At 37.0% G+C, this 18,504-nt stretch overlaps 2 protein-coding genes across 5 annotated transcripts in view; one reads left to right on the forward strand and one right to left on the reverse strand.

The window, feature by feature from the left end:
• Positions 1 to 18,504, forward strand: part of PPP1R13B (protein phosphatase 1 regulatory subunit 13B) — a 326,672-nt gene that overhangs the window by 185,321 nt on the left and 122,847 nt on the right. The window lies entirely within an intron of this gene.
• The window catches only part of TDRD9 (tudor domain containing 9), a 75,892-nt gene that overhangs the window by 27,143 nt on the left and 30,245 nt on the right, over positions 1 to 18,504 (reverse strand). For 3 of the 4 annotated variants that reach the window (XR_009728918.1, XM_061376281.1, XM_061376283.1), the window contains exons 6-15: positions 17,822 to 17,902; positions 15,302 to 15,466; positions 10,137 to 10,240; positions 9,076 to 9,134; positions 4,656 to 4,710; positions 4,421 to 4,505; positions 3,680 to 3,737; positions 2,961 to 3,065; positions 904 to 1,001; positions 413 to 544 (exon numbers count right to left, since the gene is read on the reverse strand). Coding sequence is in view for 3 of the 4 variants with exons in the window: in XM_061376281.1 (XP_061232265.1) it covers positions 413 to 544; positions 904 to 1,001; positions 2,961 to 3,065; positions 3,680 to 3,737; positions 4,421 to 4,505; positions 4,656 to 4,710; positions 9,076 to 9,134; positions 10,137 to 10,240; positions 15,302 to 15,466; positions 17,822 to 17,902 (942 nt within the window). In the remaining variant the exon portion in view is untranslated. The remainder of the gene's footprint in view (positions 1 to 412; positions 545 to 903; positions 1,002 to 2,960; positions 3,066 to 3,679; positions 3,738 to 4,420; positions 4,506 to 4,655; positions 4,711 to 9,075; positions 9,135 to 10,136; positions 10,241 to 15,301; positions 15,467 to 17,821; positions 17,903 to 18,504) is intronic. The other variant, XM_061376282.1, reaches the window with a different exon arrangement.

Genomic DNA, 18,504 nt, shown 5'->3' on the forward strand with positions numbered 1-18,504 from the left:
TGAAACACAAAATCATCAACTCACATGGAAGTCAGGCATAGGCCAGAAGAGGATCTTCAGGCTGACTCCTACACATCCTAAGGTGTAAGAGTACAATTTTGCTACTTCATTAGTAAACAATTTCACTTACAGAGTACAAGTTCTCTTTTTTCCTATTCTTTCTTACTACAGATGCTAATTTACAAACAGCAACATTACACCCTGAAATTATAATCCTGTTTCAATGAACTAACTGCAGAAATAATGCTGAAAAGTACAGTAAACAAAGTAAAATGTGAGAAAAGATTCTTTAGACACAGCTCTTATTTCAGGTTATAATTAAGGCTACTACTACCTTACATACCAAGAAAAAAACCTCTTCTACAGTACACTTTTATTACCTCAATTTTAACAACATTAAAAGAACGCCTACCTCTTTCAGCTGAAGTATGGTACGTTCAATGTCACCTACACTGGGTGGAGAAAGAGCTGTTGACAGCAAGGCTTTTGGTCCCCCCATATCAAGCTTCTTTATTTTTAAGACTGTAGTTCCCAATGGACAACGCTGAAAGACAGACAACGTTATTGTTACTTTCCCCCCACGGAAAGTGTGACGAAGTGTCTTCTATGAAAAATAAGTTCAAGTTCACAATTTAGTAAAAAAAATAAAATAAATAAAAAGAATAAAGAAAATTTAAATTTTGTGTTACTAAGGATATTTTAATTTTGAACAGATTATTTACTCTAATCCACAGTCATTTTACTGCTGTAAGGTATCTCCTTCTACAAAGGAAGCTATGTGGAATGGTCTTTGTCAATTATCAACTAAAAAAAAAAAAAAACAACAAAACCAAAACAACCAAAACAACCCCTCCACACAAAAAAGCCACTGAAAAATATCTTGATGTTTCCCAAAAGTCTTACCAGTATCTCAGGTACTGACTGCTCTGGAATGGAGTCTGTCCAGAAGTTCTTGCATACAAGCCTATAACAATACCCTTTGGAAACACGTCCAGCACGACCTTCACATAAAAGAACAAATCGCCCATTTGTAAACTTCCCGAGTTTCAGGCTGTTCAAAACCCATCCCCTATAAGCCTTCTGGGCAGCTGAGCAGCGCGCAACAGCTGACACTGCAAGCTGACCAGCATTTTGCTCTCTTGCAGCAGACAGCCCCAGTGGAGGCATTCTCTTTACCTTTTCCCACATAGTGACCAGATAAAGCAATTTTGTTTTCACAGCAGCAGTAACTAAAGAGTTAAAGTACTTAACTCAAATACCTCTTTCACATAACTGCCCTCAAATCAGTACCTGTCTTTCTCAATTGAAAAGGCATGACAAATCCTGCACTAAAATACACTTCCTCAAAACCATGAATAGGCAAGTTCTTAAATCTAAACTTAATACAGAGAAATATGCCAATGCAAGCTTTAGCATATCCCCAAACCAAAGCCAACACCAGCGCTCCAAGGTGAACCTGCTGCTGGCCAAAGCCAAGCCATTAGTAATGGTGGTAGCACCTCTGGGATAACAACATAGTTAAGGGGAAAAAAAACCTGTTGTGCTGTTGAAGAGAGCGATATGGCAGAGAAACAGTTCTTCAGGTACCAAGGCCAGTGAGGAAGGAAGGGAGGAGATGCTCCAGGCACCATAACAGAGCCTCCCCTGCAGGCCATGGTGCAGACCATGGTGGGGCAGGCTGTCCCCCTGCAGCCCATGGAGGTCCATGGTGGAGCAGATATCCACCTGCAGCCTGTGGAAGACCCTCACACCAGAGCAGATGGATGCCCAAAGGAAGCTGTGACCTCATGGAAGCCTGTGATACAGCAGGTTTGCTTCAGGACTAGTGATCCCACAGAGGACCCACACGGGAGCAATCTGTTCCTGAAGGACTGTACCCAATGGGAAGAACCCCACTCTGGAGCACTTCATGAAGAACTGCAGCCTGTGGGAAGGGTCCACATTGGAGATGTTCACGGAGAACATTATCCTGTGAGAGGGACCTCATGACAGAGCAGGGGAAGTGCGTGTGCATGAGAAGTCCTCCCCCTGAAGAGAAAGGAGCAGCAGAGAAACATGATGAACTGACTGAAACCCCCATTTCCAGTTCCTGTGTGCTGCTGTGGGGAAGGAGGCAGAGAAATCAGGAGTGAAACAGCCTGGGAAGAAGGGAGGAGTGGGCGGGAAGGGTTTTTTTAAGATTTGTTTTTATTTCTCATTACCCTACTTTGATTTGTTCAGTAATAAATGAAATTAATTTCTCCAAGTCTATTTTACCCATGATGGTAAGTGCTGTGTAATCTCCCTGTCCTTATCTCAACCCATGAGCTTTCTGTTACACTTTCCCTTGTCCAGTTGAGGAGGGGAAGTGACAGAGCAGCTTTGGTGGCATCTCATTTAAAAACATAGACATTTTTAAACCTAAAGATATCACCGTTATTAATTTATTTAGTACTCCTTTTAACTGAAAAGATTTTTATATTTAAGAGTACTGTCTTACTAGAAGAGACTATATGAAATCTTATTTAACCTTATGCCACACACACTGGTCTGCATACTGCTGTGGTTACTTCAACCAGTTTAAGAGTGATAAAGACATGAAGTTTCTTTTATTGCTGAAACTCAAGTAGTCAGTAAATACCTAGCAGTACTTATCTCCCCCTTTTAAGAAAATGGGCCATGATAGAAATACTATTACATAACAGAGAACCCTCATAAATTCTCAGGTCCATGAATTTTAGTATTTTTCAATAAAACAGAAAAAAATCCTATGGAAAAAATACTTGAACAAAATAAAACATTCAGGCACAACTGCCTGATTACATTATCTTACCTGACATAGTAAGGAATTATGTTTCTGTATAAATTATTCAAGGCAAAAATAATCCATGCTTTTACTGTTAATAAAATGAAAAGCAACATAAAATTCTCCATGAAGGTTAGCTTTTAAAATTCCTTTCCATTACCTACTTCCCCCTTACCTTTTCTTTGATTACAGTTTGTTTTAGATGCCCAGGAAAGTCTCAAACTCTGGTAATTAGTTTCCTCATCACAAACCAAAGTTCTAGTTAAGCAGAAATCTATCACTACAATAAAGAAAAATCTAGTATTATTATAAAACAATTTATCCTCATGGCAGTGGAAAAAAATACTGGTTGATTTTGTGTTATCAGAAAAGGAAATTTTCAGTTATTCGAAAACCAGTAAAGAGAGCATCTTTAAAGGCACCTTAAAAGTACCTTTTTACATCTATAAAGGACCAGACCCAGAACACTGAATACTGATAGAACTGCAAACAGACTAACATAGTTACTGCAGATGACAACATAAAAAGGCAATGTGTTCTATAGCAGAACATCTGATGCAATTCTTTCAAAAGATAGTCAGAACATGAAGAAAAAACTTAAGGTACTTGTGACATAGGGTCTGATTCTGCTTGTTACTGCATTTACAATTACTTTTTTTCTCTCCTCAAAAAAAATATTGAAACCAGCACCCCACTTGATAGCTCTATTTAATCATATACTCACATTCAAACCTGTTCTCTGTTGTGAAAGAAAGAATTCAACAACTGTCAAAGTTGAACTCCAACAGCAATGCTTTGTGAAACAGTAAACTGCTGTGGAGATTTAGGCTACTGCAAGTAAGGAAAACACTACAGATACAGCACATACACAATTACAAGATTTAGACGACTTACCATACTTAACATCAGGAACTGTTATAGAGCTCTCAGCTATGTTTGTACACAGAATAATCTGAGTTTTGAAGCAAAAGATGAGCAATGAATGCATAAAGAAAAAATTACATTAGTATTTCTATATGAAAAATCCAACTTGCTATGAAGAAATACAAACGTAATGGTAATACAGTCTTTCTGCTCTGCATATTAAAAAAAAAAGGCAATACAAAAGAATAAAACTTGTATTTTTGTATTTTCTTGTCCTAAGATCAGAGAAGCATAATAAAGTAGTATAGCATACATAAAGAAGAATAGAAATATTCCCTTATACTTTTGCATAACAAGGAATCAGTGATAAAGCAAGCCAAGACACTAGCCATAATGCAGAGTGAAAAGCAGGTGGGAGACCCCTGTACTGGGGGATTACTTTGCTATGCAGTACCACCAGCAGCATACTGCTACCATGCAGGTGCAAGAATCGACAAGCACAAACCTGCTTAAGGGTAAAACCAGTTTCACACAATAATTTAAGGATAGTTTCCTGTTATTCTCGCACTTCTCTTAAGGTCTAAGTACCAGTTAAAGTAACAGCTTGGTAAGAAAAGCAGTTAGTTTATATCTTGAAAAAACAAAACTGCTTTGACCTCACATAGCAGTTTAAGTTGGCACAGCTAATGTTAGCTTATAGACATTATTACTTGCTATTACTCTAGCAAAAGGTTTCACACACTTAAAAAGTAATGATTCAACAATATTTACTTTTCTGTAGCCAGGAACTGTAGCCAAAAGTACACTATTTTGTTCCTCTAATGTCCCACCTGAGTGAAGTGGGTACACGTGCCACCTAAAGAAAATACATTAGTGAAATATTAACTGATGCAAGATTATAGTAATTACACCTCTGTGCTAAATCATATTATATACTTAGAACTTGCACAACTGAAGGATTCATGTTCCAGTTCAAATAAACTGAAACAAGCGTGGTCTAACTTACCTTTTGTTGAATTTACTTGAGAGACATGAATGCATGTATCTTATTTCACACAAACCTAGAGGAAAAGTAATCATGAGTTTGCTTTCCTTTTAGTGATCACTAACAGCTCTAAACCCCAATTTTCATGTCAACTTGAATTCTTAACTGACTTTCATTACAACCTCCTTTTCACCATATAATAAAGCAGCAGATGAGTTAAACAGTAAATGTAGCAATGAGTCACTGAAACACTGTGAGTTAATTTTTTAAGAATCATTTTGCATTAATTTTACAAAGTCAAGCACCAATATCAACTATAAAGGCCATCTGCCAGTGTCTCGTTATCAGCCCTTGCTTCAGGTTCCTTGCAACTGACAAGGCTCACTACTTGATGAATGTCTGCTTTAGAATAAATTCAGGTACTTCAGCCAAAACAAGCTGCTTCAACAGGGGAGAGGGGTGGGAGAGGAGGGAGGAGAAGTAAAGAAAACTAGCAAAAAGCTGTATCTGCCTTAGCCATCTTAGCTTTGGCGGTGCCACTGCCTATTCTGTGGGGCATGGATTTCACATCTAATGGATTTTTGCTGTCTTCCTGAATACCTCCAAAGGCACCAACCTTTCCAAGAAGCCTAGTTTACTTTTTATTGAGACTTCATTCCAAAACCCTCATTTTCAAAGAATCTGTCTAAACTGGGGTTCCCCAATTGGATATTAGAAAATGAAATTATTCTGTAACTGAAGTACAGGATTGCTGCAATTTTCAGTGAGGCTAAACGCAGCCTGAGCACCTGGATATGAAAATTCTTGGACTCTTTAGATGACTGCTACTTGACTTCAGAAGTGAGAAGGAGGGAAGGCAAATGCACAAGAAGGAAGACATTTTCAGCAAAGATAAAAGAGAATAACTTAAACCAGAAATGTGAAGAAAGAAGGGTATGCAATGGGCTGGAAATCATGACTGAGTTAAGGTAAGCAAGGAAGAGGCCAGAAAGCAAGAAACTGGGGCAAGAAAAGGAGAAACGGATTCAACAAATGAATGTGGTTATTATACAAGGTTGGTTGGAAAAAGAAATTGCAGGAGAACACGGAGATTTAGTCAACTACTGGAGTCAGAAAGACTGAAACAGGAAAATGAGGGGAAGTGGCTATAGGTAAGAGTCATAAAAGAAACCAGGGTTGGGGTAGAGCAAATAAGATGGGGGGTGGGGGAATAAATAATTTTGATGGTGGCTCAATCAGCAGGAATTAAAAGTTTCAGATGTCCTTTGTGTGAGGCTACTACAGGGGAAAGTAATGTTATTAGAATCTGAAAGACATCGAGGATACCTAATTTACATCACTGCTCAAATGAAATAAGAGTACTTGAGAATGCAAATAACTAGCCAAATCACAAACTACTGACTAGTACAATAATGAAACTATTAAAGCTCTAAGCAAAAATACCTTCAGCACTGTGGTGAAAAAAAAATGCACACTGGGAAATACAAAAACAGCACCACTTTTTAAGATTACTGTAACATAGGGGAGGAAAAAATTATTTGTTTATGAACTATAGCACATAATTAAAGATAGAGAGAACTCACAAGAACACCATGATACTTTCTGTTTGGACAGAGCCTGCGACACCTACTTGATAACACTAAGTACTGCTTGACTATCTGTTTAACGTTTCCTCCTTGCCATACTGCCTGGTGTCCCGGGTTCAGCAGGCAGTTACGTATCTGAGTAAGACATTAAGGTTCAAATCCAATTTGTGTTTAAAAAGAATTAGAAGAAGCTTGATCCATGACTGCTGCAATCAGGTTCAACATAACCCATATTAATAATAATCATTAATCAGTCTAGTAATTTCTGACTAGACACAGCAGGCAGCATCTGACGCCCAGTTCTGGAAGAGACAAGAGTTGATCATGACACCTCCAAGAACAAAAGGCTGCCACCAGGAGAGACAGATCGTGGAATGAAACAGTAACTAAAAATCTCTTTGGTAAACATTCCAAGACAACAAGGAGAGTGGGACATGGAGAAGCACAAAAGAAAATACAAAACAGACAAAGAAGTTGACACCAGTAAAACAGATAAAAGCTTAGAACAGTAATAGAACCCCTTGAAGCTCTACGCTATGTAGTTTCTGCCATCAACAAGTGGATGTGAATCACAGAGAAATCAGGCCATCTCCACCTTCTGCATGTTCCTGAAGGATTACAACCTACTCTTGCTTTCATTTAACCCATCAGCTAGTTTGGTGGAAGCATGTTACATACTTGAAGGTGTAGCTAGGTGATGTTTCAGTCACCAGTATGACCTTTTTTTCCAATTTATTCTTTAAAAGGTCTAAAGAACTAGACATCAATGTAAACACTCCAGAAACGTTAAGGTTGCCAAATCTAGCACTCAGTACAAAAGAGCTGCCAGAATCAAGACTGGCTGTGCAAACTTAATGCAGCCCACTGGGAATATATGCGCACATTACGTTAAAAAAAAAAAAGTCACTGTACAGTTTAAGGTGGCACTTTTATCACCTCGTATCTAGGGACATGCTAGCTCTGCAATCAAAGGAGTGCTGAGTACTAAAGGGTATTTATCTGTAAAGAATCAGACTCAGTAACATAAAAAATAATTAATTCAACACTGAACAAGACAAGCAATTACAACAGGAAAGAAAACACAGCATCCTGCTCAAGACAGCTGCATGCTCTATGGAAGTGGATTCTGCCTTACCACTGAGTTCCACAAAGACAGTGAAAAACAAAAAAAAATAAATCACTTAACAGTACTCCTCATTATGGCACTACTGGCTTCTGGCTGCTGTTGCGTACTCAGCTCAAAATGTCAATGGAAGTGTTATTCTGAATGTACAAAATGCTATGTAATTTTAAGTACTCAAAAAAATCCAAGCATCTCAAATCAGTGCCTTAATGAGGATGTTATTTTCACCCAAATCTCTCTCAGCTGCCCTCTTGTAAACTGGGGGCTTTCCTCTCCTTTTCTCCAGTTCTGCATAAAGACTATTTGAGAAGAGAATTTGAAGAGGCACTTGCTAATCCCATCTTCAAGATCAGTCTTGAGTATCCAGTTACAAAACAGGCCAAGGTCAAACACTAAACAACAATAAAAACCAAAAATCCAAACCCAAGAAGCAACTAATTCAGAAAACACTATCTACACAGGTTTACATAAATTGACAAAATGTATTTAAGCAAAGAGTTTCACTTTAGCAGCTGCAGTTGTAAATCATCAGGGTCAGGAGCATAGTAAAAAAAAAAAAATCTCAAAGAAAAGATAAAAATTTTGGGAATTGAAAGCGATATAGTAATTTCAGCCTGAAATGAAGACTCAGAGGGCCTTAGGAAGTCTGAAAGCACACCAGACAAACTCTAATATGAGAGGCCAGAGGCACCAGACATGGTCTTCCTACTTGATGAATGGCAAACTGGAATGGGTCCTACATTGACATGATGAAGTAACTCCTTCTACCCATTGATTTTATAAAGTTACTCCAAGAGAGGCTGCTCTAATACCCCGTAGCTGGCAGGGAGCACCCTCCATGAAAAGGCACTCTGCAAGTGCAGCATATTTTTGTGCTGCCTTCTGTGTTTCCAGCCCTAGTGCTAGCATGTTTACTGCTAAGGTCAACACAGCAGGAAAATGACATTCATAAAGATTTTACATAAAGTTAGGAAGTCCTGGTAGGGACAGTCCCCACTATGCCCAAGGAACAGCTGCCCCTGACTCATAAAGATGACTCTCCACGAGTACATAACCAAGTATTTTCAGAGTTTTCAAGTAGCAAATTTTCATGAAATAAAAGTATGCTTGAAACCACCAAGTAACAGCTTTGTGATGCTCAGGAAACCAAGCCTGTAGCCTAATTACACAAACATTACTGCATGCTTTTGTTTTGGCTGTCATTCTTATTGAACCTCTTAGCCCGATTTTAGAGGCAGTGTAGGGTAACTTAGGTTTACTGTTTAAGGAAACTAAAACCGTATAACCATCTCTCTGATCATTACACTAACTGCTATATCATCATGCATGCTTCTGAGTGTTCCTACTACAGGAAGCAACCCATGTACATGGACAGAAAAAAGTGAATTTTAACTTTTACAAGAATCTAAAGACTACACTATATACAGATAAGAAAAGGTCTCTAAATGAATCCTAGGAACTTCATGCAGTATTTAATAGCTAATAAAAAAAAAACCCAGAAACTGAATGTCTGTGGATTAACTGTGGAATTTATTACTGTAACTTCATTTTAAAACATGCAGAGTCTTACTTTTGATGCAAAGCATTTCCAGTTATTGCCATATTTGAAGAAGCTTGCAAGAAAAATACTCAAATAGACCAATAAACCCCAGTTAAACATGTGTTTAATGAATCTCTAGAAGAAAACTTACTAGGTGACAAATGAAAAATAAAAGTTAAGGCATATACTCACCTGGTAAAAACACTAGCACACTTCCACGTTCTGATGTAACACTCAAGTTTTTTTCCTCCCTAACAAGAATATGCAGGTTCGTTAGTTTCACAACCTCAGTCTACTTTATCACCCCAGGTTATTTTATTCTGACAGAACAAGAAGAACTGTGTACTTTTTGTAACAAGTATTATTTAAACTTCCTGAAGAAAGGGAATTCAGGACACTATTTGCAGCTATCCATTCTGGAATACCCAACATATACATCTTGGAACTAGATCATTAGGTCTAGTCTTCAAAAATTATGTAAAAGCAGAAACATTCTTACTTAGTAATTAAAAGGAATCAAAATTAGGTTACCAAAAATTTAAAAATGTAAACGTAGCATTCTAGTGTAGAATTCTAGACAAACTTATTCAGTAATTTTTCAAGAATATGTAATACGTTAGACACATTTAACAAAAGCCTGGCATGAAAAACAGCTAACCATTATCAGTAACTACAGGTCATGACAAACTTGAGAGGGAGACATATTCAATTAATCTGTTAGGAGTCAAGAAGCTAAAATCACCTCAACATAATATAGAACTTGTCTTTTTTGTGGCAGTCATTCCTGGTGTAAAATTTACAGAACACAAAGTAACAAAGTAATATTTACTTATTTCAAAAGACAGTAAGGCATTAGTTAAGCAGGCAGTGAAAAATTAATGCTAGTTTGTATTCTTTTGTCATGGCTTAATGTATGTTTTAGTTTACAATGCAAAATAGTTCTGGTCTTATTCTTCACATAAATATTATTCAGCTCTGGTCTACGGCAAAAAATCTAGTTTCTATATGGCATGGCTGGCTTGAACTCCAGGGCATGAAGTGTATTTCAAGACACAGGTTATTCTGTAAGACCAACAAGTAGTCTTAGTGTAACTACCCTCAGTGAAATTGCACAGATATGTAACATAAAAGCAGAGATGCACAGAAAATGAAGTTGCCACTACTAGCTATGATACGTGGGCTGCTTCTGTTCCTTAATTAGCATCTTACTGCCCCAAAGAACCAGTGATTCCAGAACTCAAACTGTGTCTTACCTATTCTTCTCCATCTCTAACTCATCAAATGACTCGATCAAAGACATTGCTATTTCATACATTTCCCTCACTATCACTGGTTCCTCAATTATTTGAGTAGGAAGCTGTGTGGAGAAGAGAGTATTGAGGTTAACACAGCGTAACAGACTAAAAGACCATAGATCATGTATATGTGTTGATTTGTCAAGTGCTTTTCCATTAAAACTTTCCCAGCACAGAAGCTGTACAAAGAAGTAACAATTTGAAGCATTTACTACCTTCTAGACAGACCCTTCAAGTATGCTACCTTTTAATGATAAGGAAATACTTCTGATATTTATGTACTTAAGACAACCAGTAGCCCACACTCTATTCCCTAAAGTCTGCCAGACATACTCTTTATACAAAGTGTTAGGCACATGAGACTAACCAGAACACATGGATGATAAGGAGAGGAATTTGTATGAGGCATGCACAACCCTTCTCACAGGTGCCATAACGTGGGTCGCTACCTGACTGTCAAATAAATCATATACCTCTTGCATTTAATGGATTTTTCTGTTTTAGGTCACACACTGTCAAAAGAGCTATGGTTCTGTTGTACACAATATAATCATGAAGACTCCTGTCAACTCCGTTTTCTAGCATCCTGTCATAAACTCAGGGCTTTAATATTTAAGAATACAAACCACCAAGTCTCCAGAGCAAAGACAAAAAAACCCAAACAAAAAAGACAAAAAAACCCCATGCTTACTGAACTAGGGTTTGGTAAGCTCTGGATTCTGTTCTCAGAACAGTCTGTAATACTACACATTCTCCTCTGCAGGGAAAATGGCTTCTGACCTTGCTAATCTTTCTCTCTCAGGGTTTCCCCTCATTCTAGTGGAAACTTCTTACTGGACTAACCACTGTCTCTAATAGACTTGTATTACAGTGTAATCTGCCATCCACATACTTCAAATAATTAAAAATCCTATAGTCAAACTCCACTTCTTTCCCTCCTGCTATACCTTTGAGGCTCTTCCCTTTTTTCCTCTCTCTGCCCTCAAATGAAGTATTTCATTTACTTGTATGCTGAAACCTAACAGTTTATGTCATCCAGTAACAGTCTAAGTCATCCAGATTTTCCCAAGAAACCTAACAGGCTGGAGCGATCACTTGTGTATATTTTAAGAAATTATGTACTTTGATCACTAGCTCATAAGCCTCCATTTTTTCATTTTTGCTCAACCAAGTGTGTCTCCGAGTTTATCCATCACCTTCACCGGCTGCTGGATATACTACAGTAGTATTTTATTATTGAAATACAGCTTTATTTAGGCTTGGACTTTTCATTTATACTTTAAAAAAATGGTACTGTAATTGAAGTAACAGTGAAACCTGAACATTTGTGCTTTAAGCACATGCTAATAATAAAAATACCATAGTCTGTAGTAATTAGTAAATACATGCAGATTAATACCAACAGAAGGTAAGATGCAGCTGCAACCAGGAGGTTTCCATTCCTGGAAAGAAATGCAAAATGCAAGCTGAACAGCCATGAGTAACACTTAAAAAAAAAAAAAAAGGAGACTAGAAACAGTTATCTAACAAAGCTAAATGAAAGCTAGAGATGTATTACTGCAACCTCACTGCTCAGCTTTCCAGCCCTTAACAGTCAACTTGCAACCCTACATCATGATGTCTGCAGGAAGACTCCACTCTGAAAACCCTGAGAAAACTATCCTACTTTCTTCTAATAAACGATGGAGGATCAAAAAAAGCCACCTAAAATAACAATAATTTCTCCACTTCTGACCCCCCAAATCAACTAGCCAGGTATCCTTACATACATGCTTGAAAGTGACCTATTTGCTCTTAAATTACCCCTGCTTACGTAACTGTCAAATTTGTCTATTCAGTTTTGTCACCAATTCTACCTTTAGCATTCTTTAATATGACAAAGCTTCCACATCAGTCCTAATAAAAGGTAACTATGTGATGAACAGGAAATACAAAAGCCCAGACAGAGCTGACTGAAGTGATACAACAAAATCAGGATGGCTTTTGACAGCAGCTGACTACCTTTCATCCGGACTCTGACTTCATTACCAGGGATATGAAGGAGGTCTTATATCTGCAAGCCAAAAAATGGGACTCCTTGCCTTGGATAAGAAGTAGAGACACGGGATTTCACAGATTTACTGTCAAAATCGAGCATCTAGACCTCCTAATTGCATGTATTTTTAAAAGCTGTTCATAGAATTAACTACACAATTAATTTGCAGTCAATAACTCCAATACTGTACGATAGCAATCGGTAAATATTTACACAACTAGCTTTAAATTTCCCATAGATAGAGGCTTCATGCATTTTCCATCAAAACCTGGGTTTCACAGATTCCCTGGGATTTAGAGGGGGCTGATATGAAAAAATGATCCAATAAAATAGCCAGAATAATGTGCTTACGAAGGCCATTACACCAAAAGAAAAAGAAACTACTGTTTATAAACATATACTCACAAATGAAACAGTAGCACCTATAAATGACCTAGGAAAGTGTTAAGCCGGTGCTACACTGAAGAGTGTTTCATTCTTCCTTCCCTCTTTTATTCTTTCATACAAATGAAGTAATTGAATTGGAAAATTTTATCTTTGATTCAGCTAGATGTCTTTCTAGACACAGCAAAGTTTACTGCAAAAAGGCATACAGAAATAAAAATGGTGACTGGCATGTTTATCTCAAAATTCACTGAATTAACCAAGTCAGAACTGCTCAAAGAAAATTTGTATTTTCAAGCATGTTTTTAAAACATTATCACTTACAGATATGAGTGACAAATTACAGCCAAGAGCTCTGCAGGATTCACAAAATAATTCTACATTTATACAGTAACAACCAATTATTTTATGATTCTTTTGAGAAGGGACAAAGGTTCATAACTCAGAGCAAACCATCAAGATGATTCAGGACTGAGTTATTTATCTAATCTGACTTTCAATTATTGATTTAAAAAACAAAAAGGAAATTTGGGAAAACTGTGTTTATGCAAAAAGCAGACTGTTTTTACTTTTTATTTCTGTATTATGTGAACTTCGCAAGCTTTTCTAGGCTAATTAAGAACTTAAGCCTGAATCCTCTACCTCAGGCAGTTATCCAACTGATTTTAACATGATGAAAGATGTGCCCCTGCTTCCATATGGCAGTGTTAACTCATTAAGTACCTTAACACTCAGGCTTTGCTTTTATTGTTATTAGGATGTTACATAAATATTTTTAGACCTTCCACATTTTTAAGTGTAGTATAGAAATTACCACTTAGGTAAAATCTCCACACTTAACATCCCAAGAAACAAAATGTGAGACCAAACATCACAGAGCTTGCTTATTCAATTTATGGTTTGTTTTTTTTTTTTCATATGTATTAAGGAAAAAAGAAAGAAAGAAAAAGAAAATCAAGAGCACTTATGTGCTTCTATTGTTGCCCTAAGGTACAAATAGCTTGGACAATCATCTCCTACTGAACAAAAGAATGGCTATAGCTAGGACAACACAACAGGAAGAAACAGAAAAATGTAAAAAAACCCCAAACCAACAACAAAAATACCAACAACCCTAAATGCTCATATACACAGAGGAAAAAAATAAATAAATGTAAGGCATAAGCACTGAAAGCAGTTCCTTTTGCTCCTGACCTCAGAGGTAAAAAGTGTGGCAGATGACATTCAGCTCAACGTGCAGCTGTGACAAATCCAACTTGACTGAAATAGACTTTTTACTCAATTTCTTGGTTATCTTTTTGTTGCCATCCATCATCAAAAATCTTTTACAAAAATCATGTATTACATAATCTCCTTCATATTATCTGTCTGAGCTGCCATATAAAAAACTGACTGGCCAACTGCTATACACATCTAGTTGCTTTTGTTGGCTGCATTATAACTTCAGTGGTTGACAGCCTTTTATTTCAGCTTGCCTGTGTTGAAGCATAACCAATGCCTGTGCTGTGTACAACATAAGCAACTATTTTCTTCTGGGTTTCACATAAAATCAGTTTATTTATCTAATTTAGTTTCTGCAGCATTCAGGGATGCAAGCTAAATAACAACAGTATGTTCACATACTGCATTCCCTGCCTTCTTCACTATATCAACATTATAATAGTGTTCTGAATTACCAAAATTGACTAATAATTACTCCCATGCTCCAGTTATTTTTAGAGTGGTTGTCACTATTAAAGCCTGACTGCATTTGTTCTACTTTGCTTTAACCTGTTTATTTTGTCTTGGACCATGATACCGAAAGAGTTCAGGCACTAAATACCTACACAGCTGTTTTTAAGCTGTAAAACAAGCTCCTATTATAAAACCACAAATATCAAATTAATTTGAACTTACATTCACTTTTTCATTATCTGTTGTCTATACAGATACATGCTATACGATAGTACTTCAGGAGCTCTACAGACAAATACACTGTGCAGTTGATAAGCTAAAGATGGACACAGCAAATGAATCTTCAGTCATTACTACCCTCCTTAGGCATTAGAACAGTAATTCTCCAATGCAGCCATACAGCTCTGAAATGGCTATCAGAGATTTTGTGAATGTCTATCATTCAAACATATTTTCATTAATCAAAATTACATATTTGCTATGGTAGCCTAAAGGGCTGCAACAAATATGTTCAAAACTACTGCATAATAGCTCTTGGACTATTAAAAAGAAAAAAGGACAAAATAAGAATTATGTGAGCCTCAGCTGACAAGAGAAGCCACCTGGTAACATCAAAATTCTAATCATAAATGCTTCTTTTCTGATGACTATTTCCTAGCTCTTCCTGCCTTTGATACATAACGTCAACATGAACAAGCCCAGGAAATACTGCCCGAGTTTGTTACCTGTATTCAAAGAGACTGAAAAATCCTCATATGTTACTTTCTGCACAGACTTTCACATTGTTCATCTTGGATGCGAACTACGGTACAAAATGCCACACGCTACTTAAAACTCCCAGCCACTTCATTTTAAATGGAAGACAACCCAGGCTGCTAGTAAGGAGACTCCTGTTCTATCATCAGATATTAATTCTTACCTAGAACCTTAACGTAAAATTAGTTATTTGTAATTTTATTACACATATTTCAATTGGCTATTCAATTTCTTCCTTACTATGTCCAAAGAAATAAATTTATATTCACAATACCTTGACCTTCACAATGTGTTTCAAATCATCAAGATAATATTCTTCGATTGCAAAAGGTTTGCCTTCCACCTTAATTACACAGGCTGGATTCAGACCATTCTTATCTGGAAGTGCAAAGTAATCAGCAAGTTCTTTACAGTTGATGGAAGCAGACATCAATATTACCTGTTGAAAAAATTGCACAGCAGATGTAAAGCATTAATTTGAACACAAAATGCCATGTTATGCTGGAATCTCACTCTTTATGCTAAAATGGTCTCATTTCATTACCACAGGTACGTATCCTAGGCACATCCTTTACATTAAGGTAAATGCTTTGTCTGACACAATAGAGCCATTTTTCTTGCAACAACCCCATCCCAGCAAAATCATTCTTAGAACAACCAAATGTCTGCTGTGATCCAAAACCAATAATCTGCATCAGTCATCTGCCAGAAAACGTAACACTGGTGGTAGTGAACCACAACAGGTGTATCTTGCCCTCATGTCAGAATCACTCCTGCTATCCTGTTAGTTGATGAAATGTTGAATTACCTGCTACTTCCAAGGTCTGCAATATTCAAACTAGAAGGCAAACACCTCATGTGTATTTCATATCACCCTGAATTATAAATACAATTTTACCCTTTAAAGAGGCTTCCTCACACAATTTTACTTCATGAAGACTAGGAGGATAATCTTGTATTTTCTAAACGAATTTGCCACATGATTGAACTCTCTTTACAGTTTTTCAAAAGGGGCTGAAAAGGGATCAAGTAGGAGACACTAGCCTTAGCACATAGCTTCAAACTGAATTACCCATGCCACTGTGTTAAAATGCAGCAACTGAGATCAAGAGTTCCCCCCTTGTGGTGGTGCATCCCCGCACAATCCCTCTACCTTGATTTTACTTTCTACATTTCATTTAGACACAAACCATCATCCAAGTCTGAGGCAAGGACTAGATCCAGCCACACGCAGGCTCCATCAGGAGTTCAGAAAGCAAAGGGGTCTAGCCTGAACCTCATGACTCAGCAGAAGGGTCTCCCTTATTCCTTCATATTTTTGGTTTCTTTACACATTATTTCAATTCAATTCTGTATAAATCACTTAACATCATACTGTGTAAATCATTGCCAATTCTGACACAATCCCTTTTGTATATAATAGAGTGGACCTTGCTATTGAATTCTGTTGAATCACACATAAATTTCTATTAAAATTACCGATTATTTTAGTAACTCTAAACCCTCAGTTTCATGACACCCCTCCCCACCATTAAACGGAAATTCAAAGCAACACCCCCCAAACATTAGACTGTCTCAGATTTATACAATATGAAACTGACATCTGAAGAAACAACTGCAGAGAAAGATAAAGGAGAAGGTTTTCCAGCAATGGTTTTGAGATATTTAATCAGAAATATAAAAAAAAAAAAAATCAGAAACCTATGAGAGAAGAATGTTTTGTAACAGAAGAGATGATAGGACCTGTAGGGATTCCTGCCACTGACACCGAGATAATCAGCATCATGGGCAAACTTTTCAAACTGAGTATGATCAAATTACTTGGTATCCTCAGGAAGCAGAGCCATGCGTTAAAAGCTGAACAGCTTCACACTTCTGCCTCTGAATTTAAAGACAAGTGAGTTGTCTTATTGGAAAGAAAAGGGATAAAAAGTGAAAGACGTGAAGTGCACAGACATGCTCTGTCCCAACTGGAAGGGCGCTTTCCGCGAGAGCATGCTTAGAAGATCTAAAGACCAAGTTACCCAGGTTTGAATCAACGTGGCAATTCCATTGCAGTAACAAAACCAGCCAACATAGACTCAAGTTATGTCTGTTTTGAACAGTTCACATTAACAGTTAACTGAAGCACTTAAAGAACACCTACAGTCTTTCAAAATTTCTGCAGTCCCAAATAGCTGCACAGAAACAGCCTAACTCTGCCACTTCTATTTAATTTCTTACAGTTCAAAAGTTCATTACTTTGAGACCACAAAGACTAAATATGTCATGCTACATCTCTGCAAACTCTGCTTTAGTACAAAGCATAATTTGCTAACATGCAGAGAAAAATCTCAGCCATGTTCTACTACCAGTTCTGCCTAGAAATTACCACACAAGTTGATTTTTTTTGCCTTTTTTCCAAATACATTAAAAAAAAAGTTTTTAAAAAAGCTCAGTATTTCCAAGAGTTAATGCTACCACATTTAACCAAGGATAAACACTGCCCTCGATACCCAACATTATGTAATTCTAGTCAAATATCCATCTTGTATTTTTTAGCCTTAAGCAGACTTTAGAAACTAATGCATTTTAACACAAGGGTGAAAAAAAAATAGGCAAGTCTCTCAGAACACATTCCAGCAGCCAGAAAAAGAATGCCCTTTAGCTGGCTTATTATGAAGAGCGGCCAACTAGGTAGTATTTTAGTAACAAAATAATGACACAATTATGCTAAGTTCTTTAAAACATGCCCCTTGTAGATAAAAAAACATGCAAAAAAATTTTTCCTCACAAACAAGAGTGAGTAACCTACCTTTACAGATTGGGAATTTGTATGCAACAGTTTACGGATCACCAAGAGCAAGAAATCCATTTCTTCTGTACGCTCATGCACCTGGAAGACATTAGTCACAATTTAAGTTTCATTAATTCATGCTTTTCTTTTTGGCAATCTCTTCCTTTGCTACTCAATTTCTTGTTTTATTTTTGTAACCTGCAACAACAATACAGTTTCACAGAATAAAACACAGCATTTAAGAGTATGCATGTTAATCACATTTTAAGAAATCCCAACACAGCTCTTCAGACAACTGTAGCACCCTTTGTGAAATTCACATTCTCCTAAGTCAAGAAAATTGCATAATGACTGGAATAACCAATCATGAGCTCTAGCCACTAGCTCTAGTAGAGATGATAGTAAGAAGTGAAGTGATACTGAAGTTGAGTAAGTCAATTTTACTGTTAAGATTACAAATGATCCAGCAAGGACTATGATGACTCAAGCTAAACAAATGAAGACACACCTCTTACTTCCAATGGCTTCTAGCTACGATCAAAGCATACAACTCTCGAAAACATTATTTTCTACCCAATTCTTTACATATCCTAGCACCTGACTTTTCTGATTGCTCTCTGCAGTTCAATAAATACTTCATCTCAATATTATTAATGATGATCATGTTCCTTTCTTGAATTGCAGTTTATTAAGTGCAGCAG

The sequence above is a fragment of the Neopsephotus bourkii genome, unplaced genomic scaffold (genome assembly GCF_033783945.1).
Source record: "Neopsephotus bourkii isolate Nb327-2 ecotype Australia unplaced genomic scaffold, CSIRO-AGI_Nbou_v1 NB_1707, whole genome shotgun sequence".
Lineage (NCBI taxonomy): Eukaryota > Metazoa > Chordata > Aves > Psittaciformes > Psittacidae > Neopsephotus > Neopsephotus bourkii.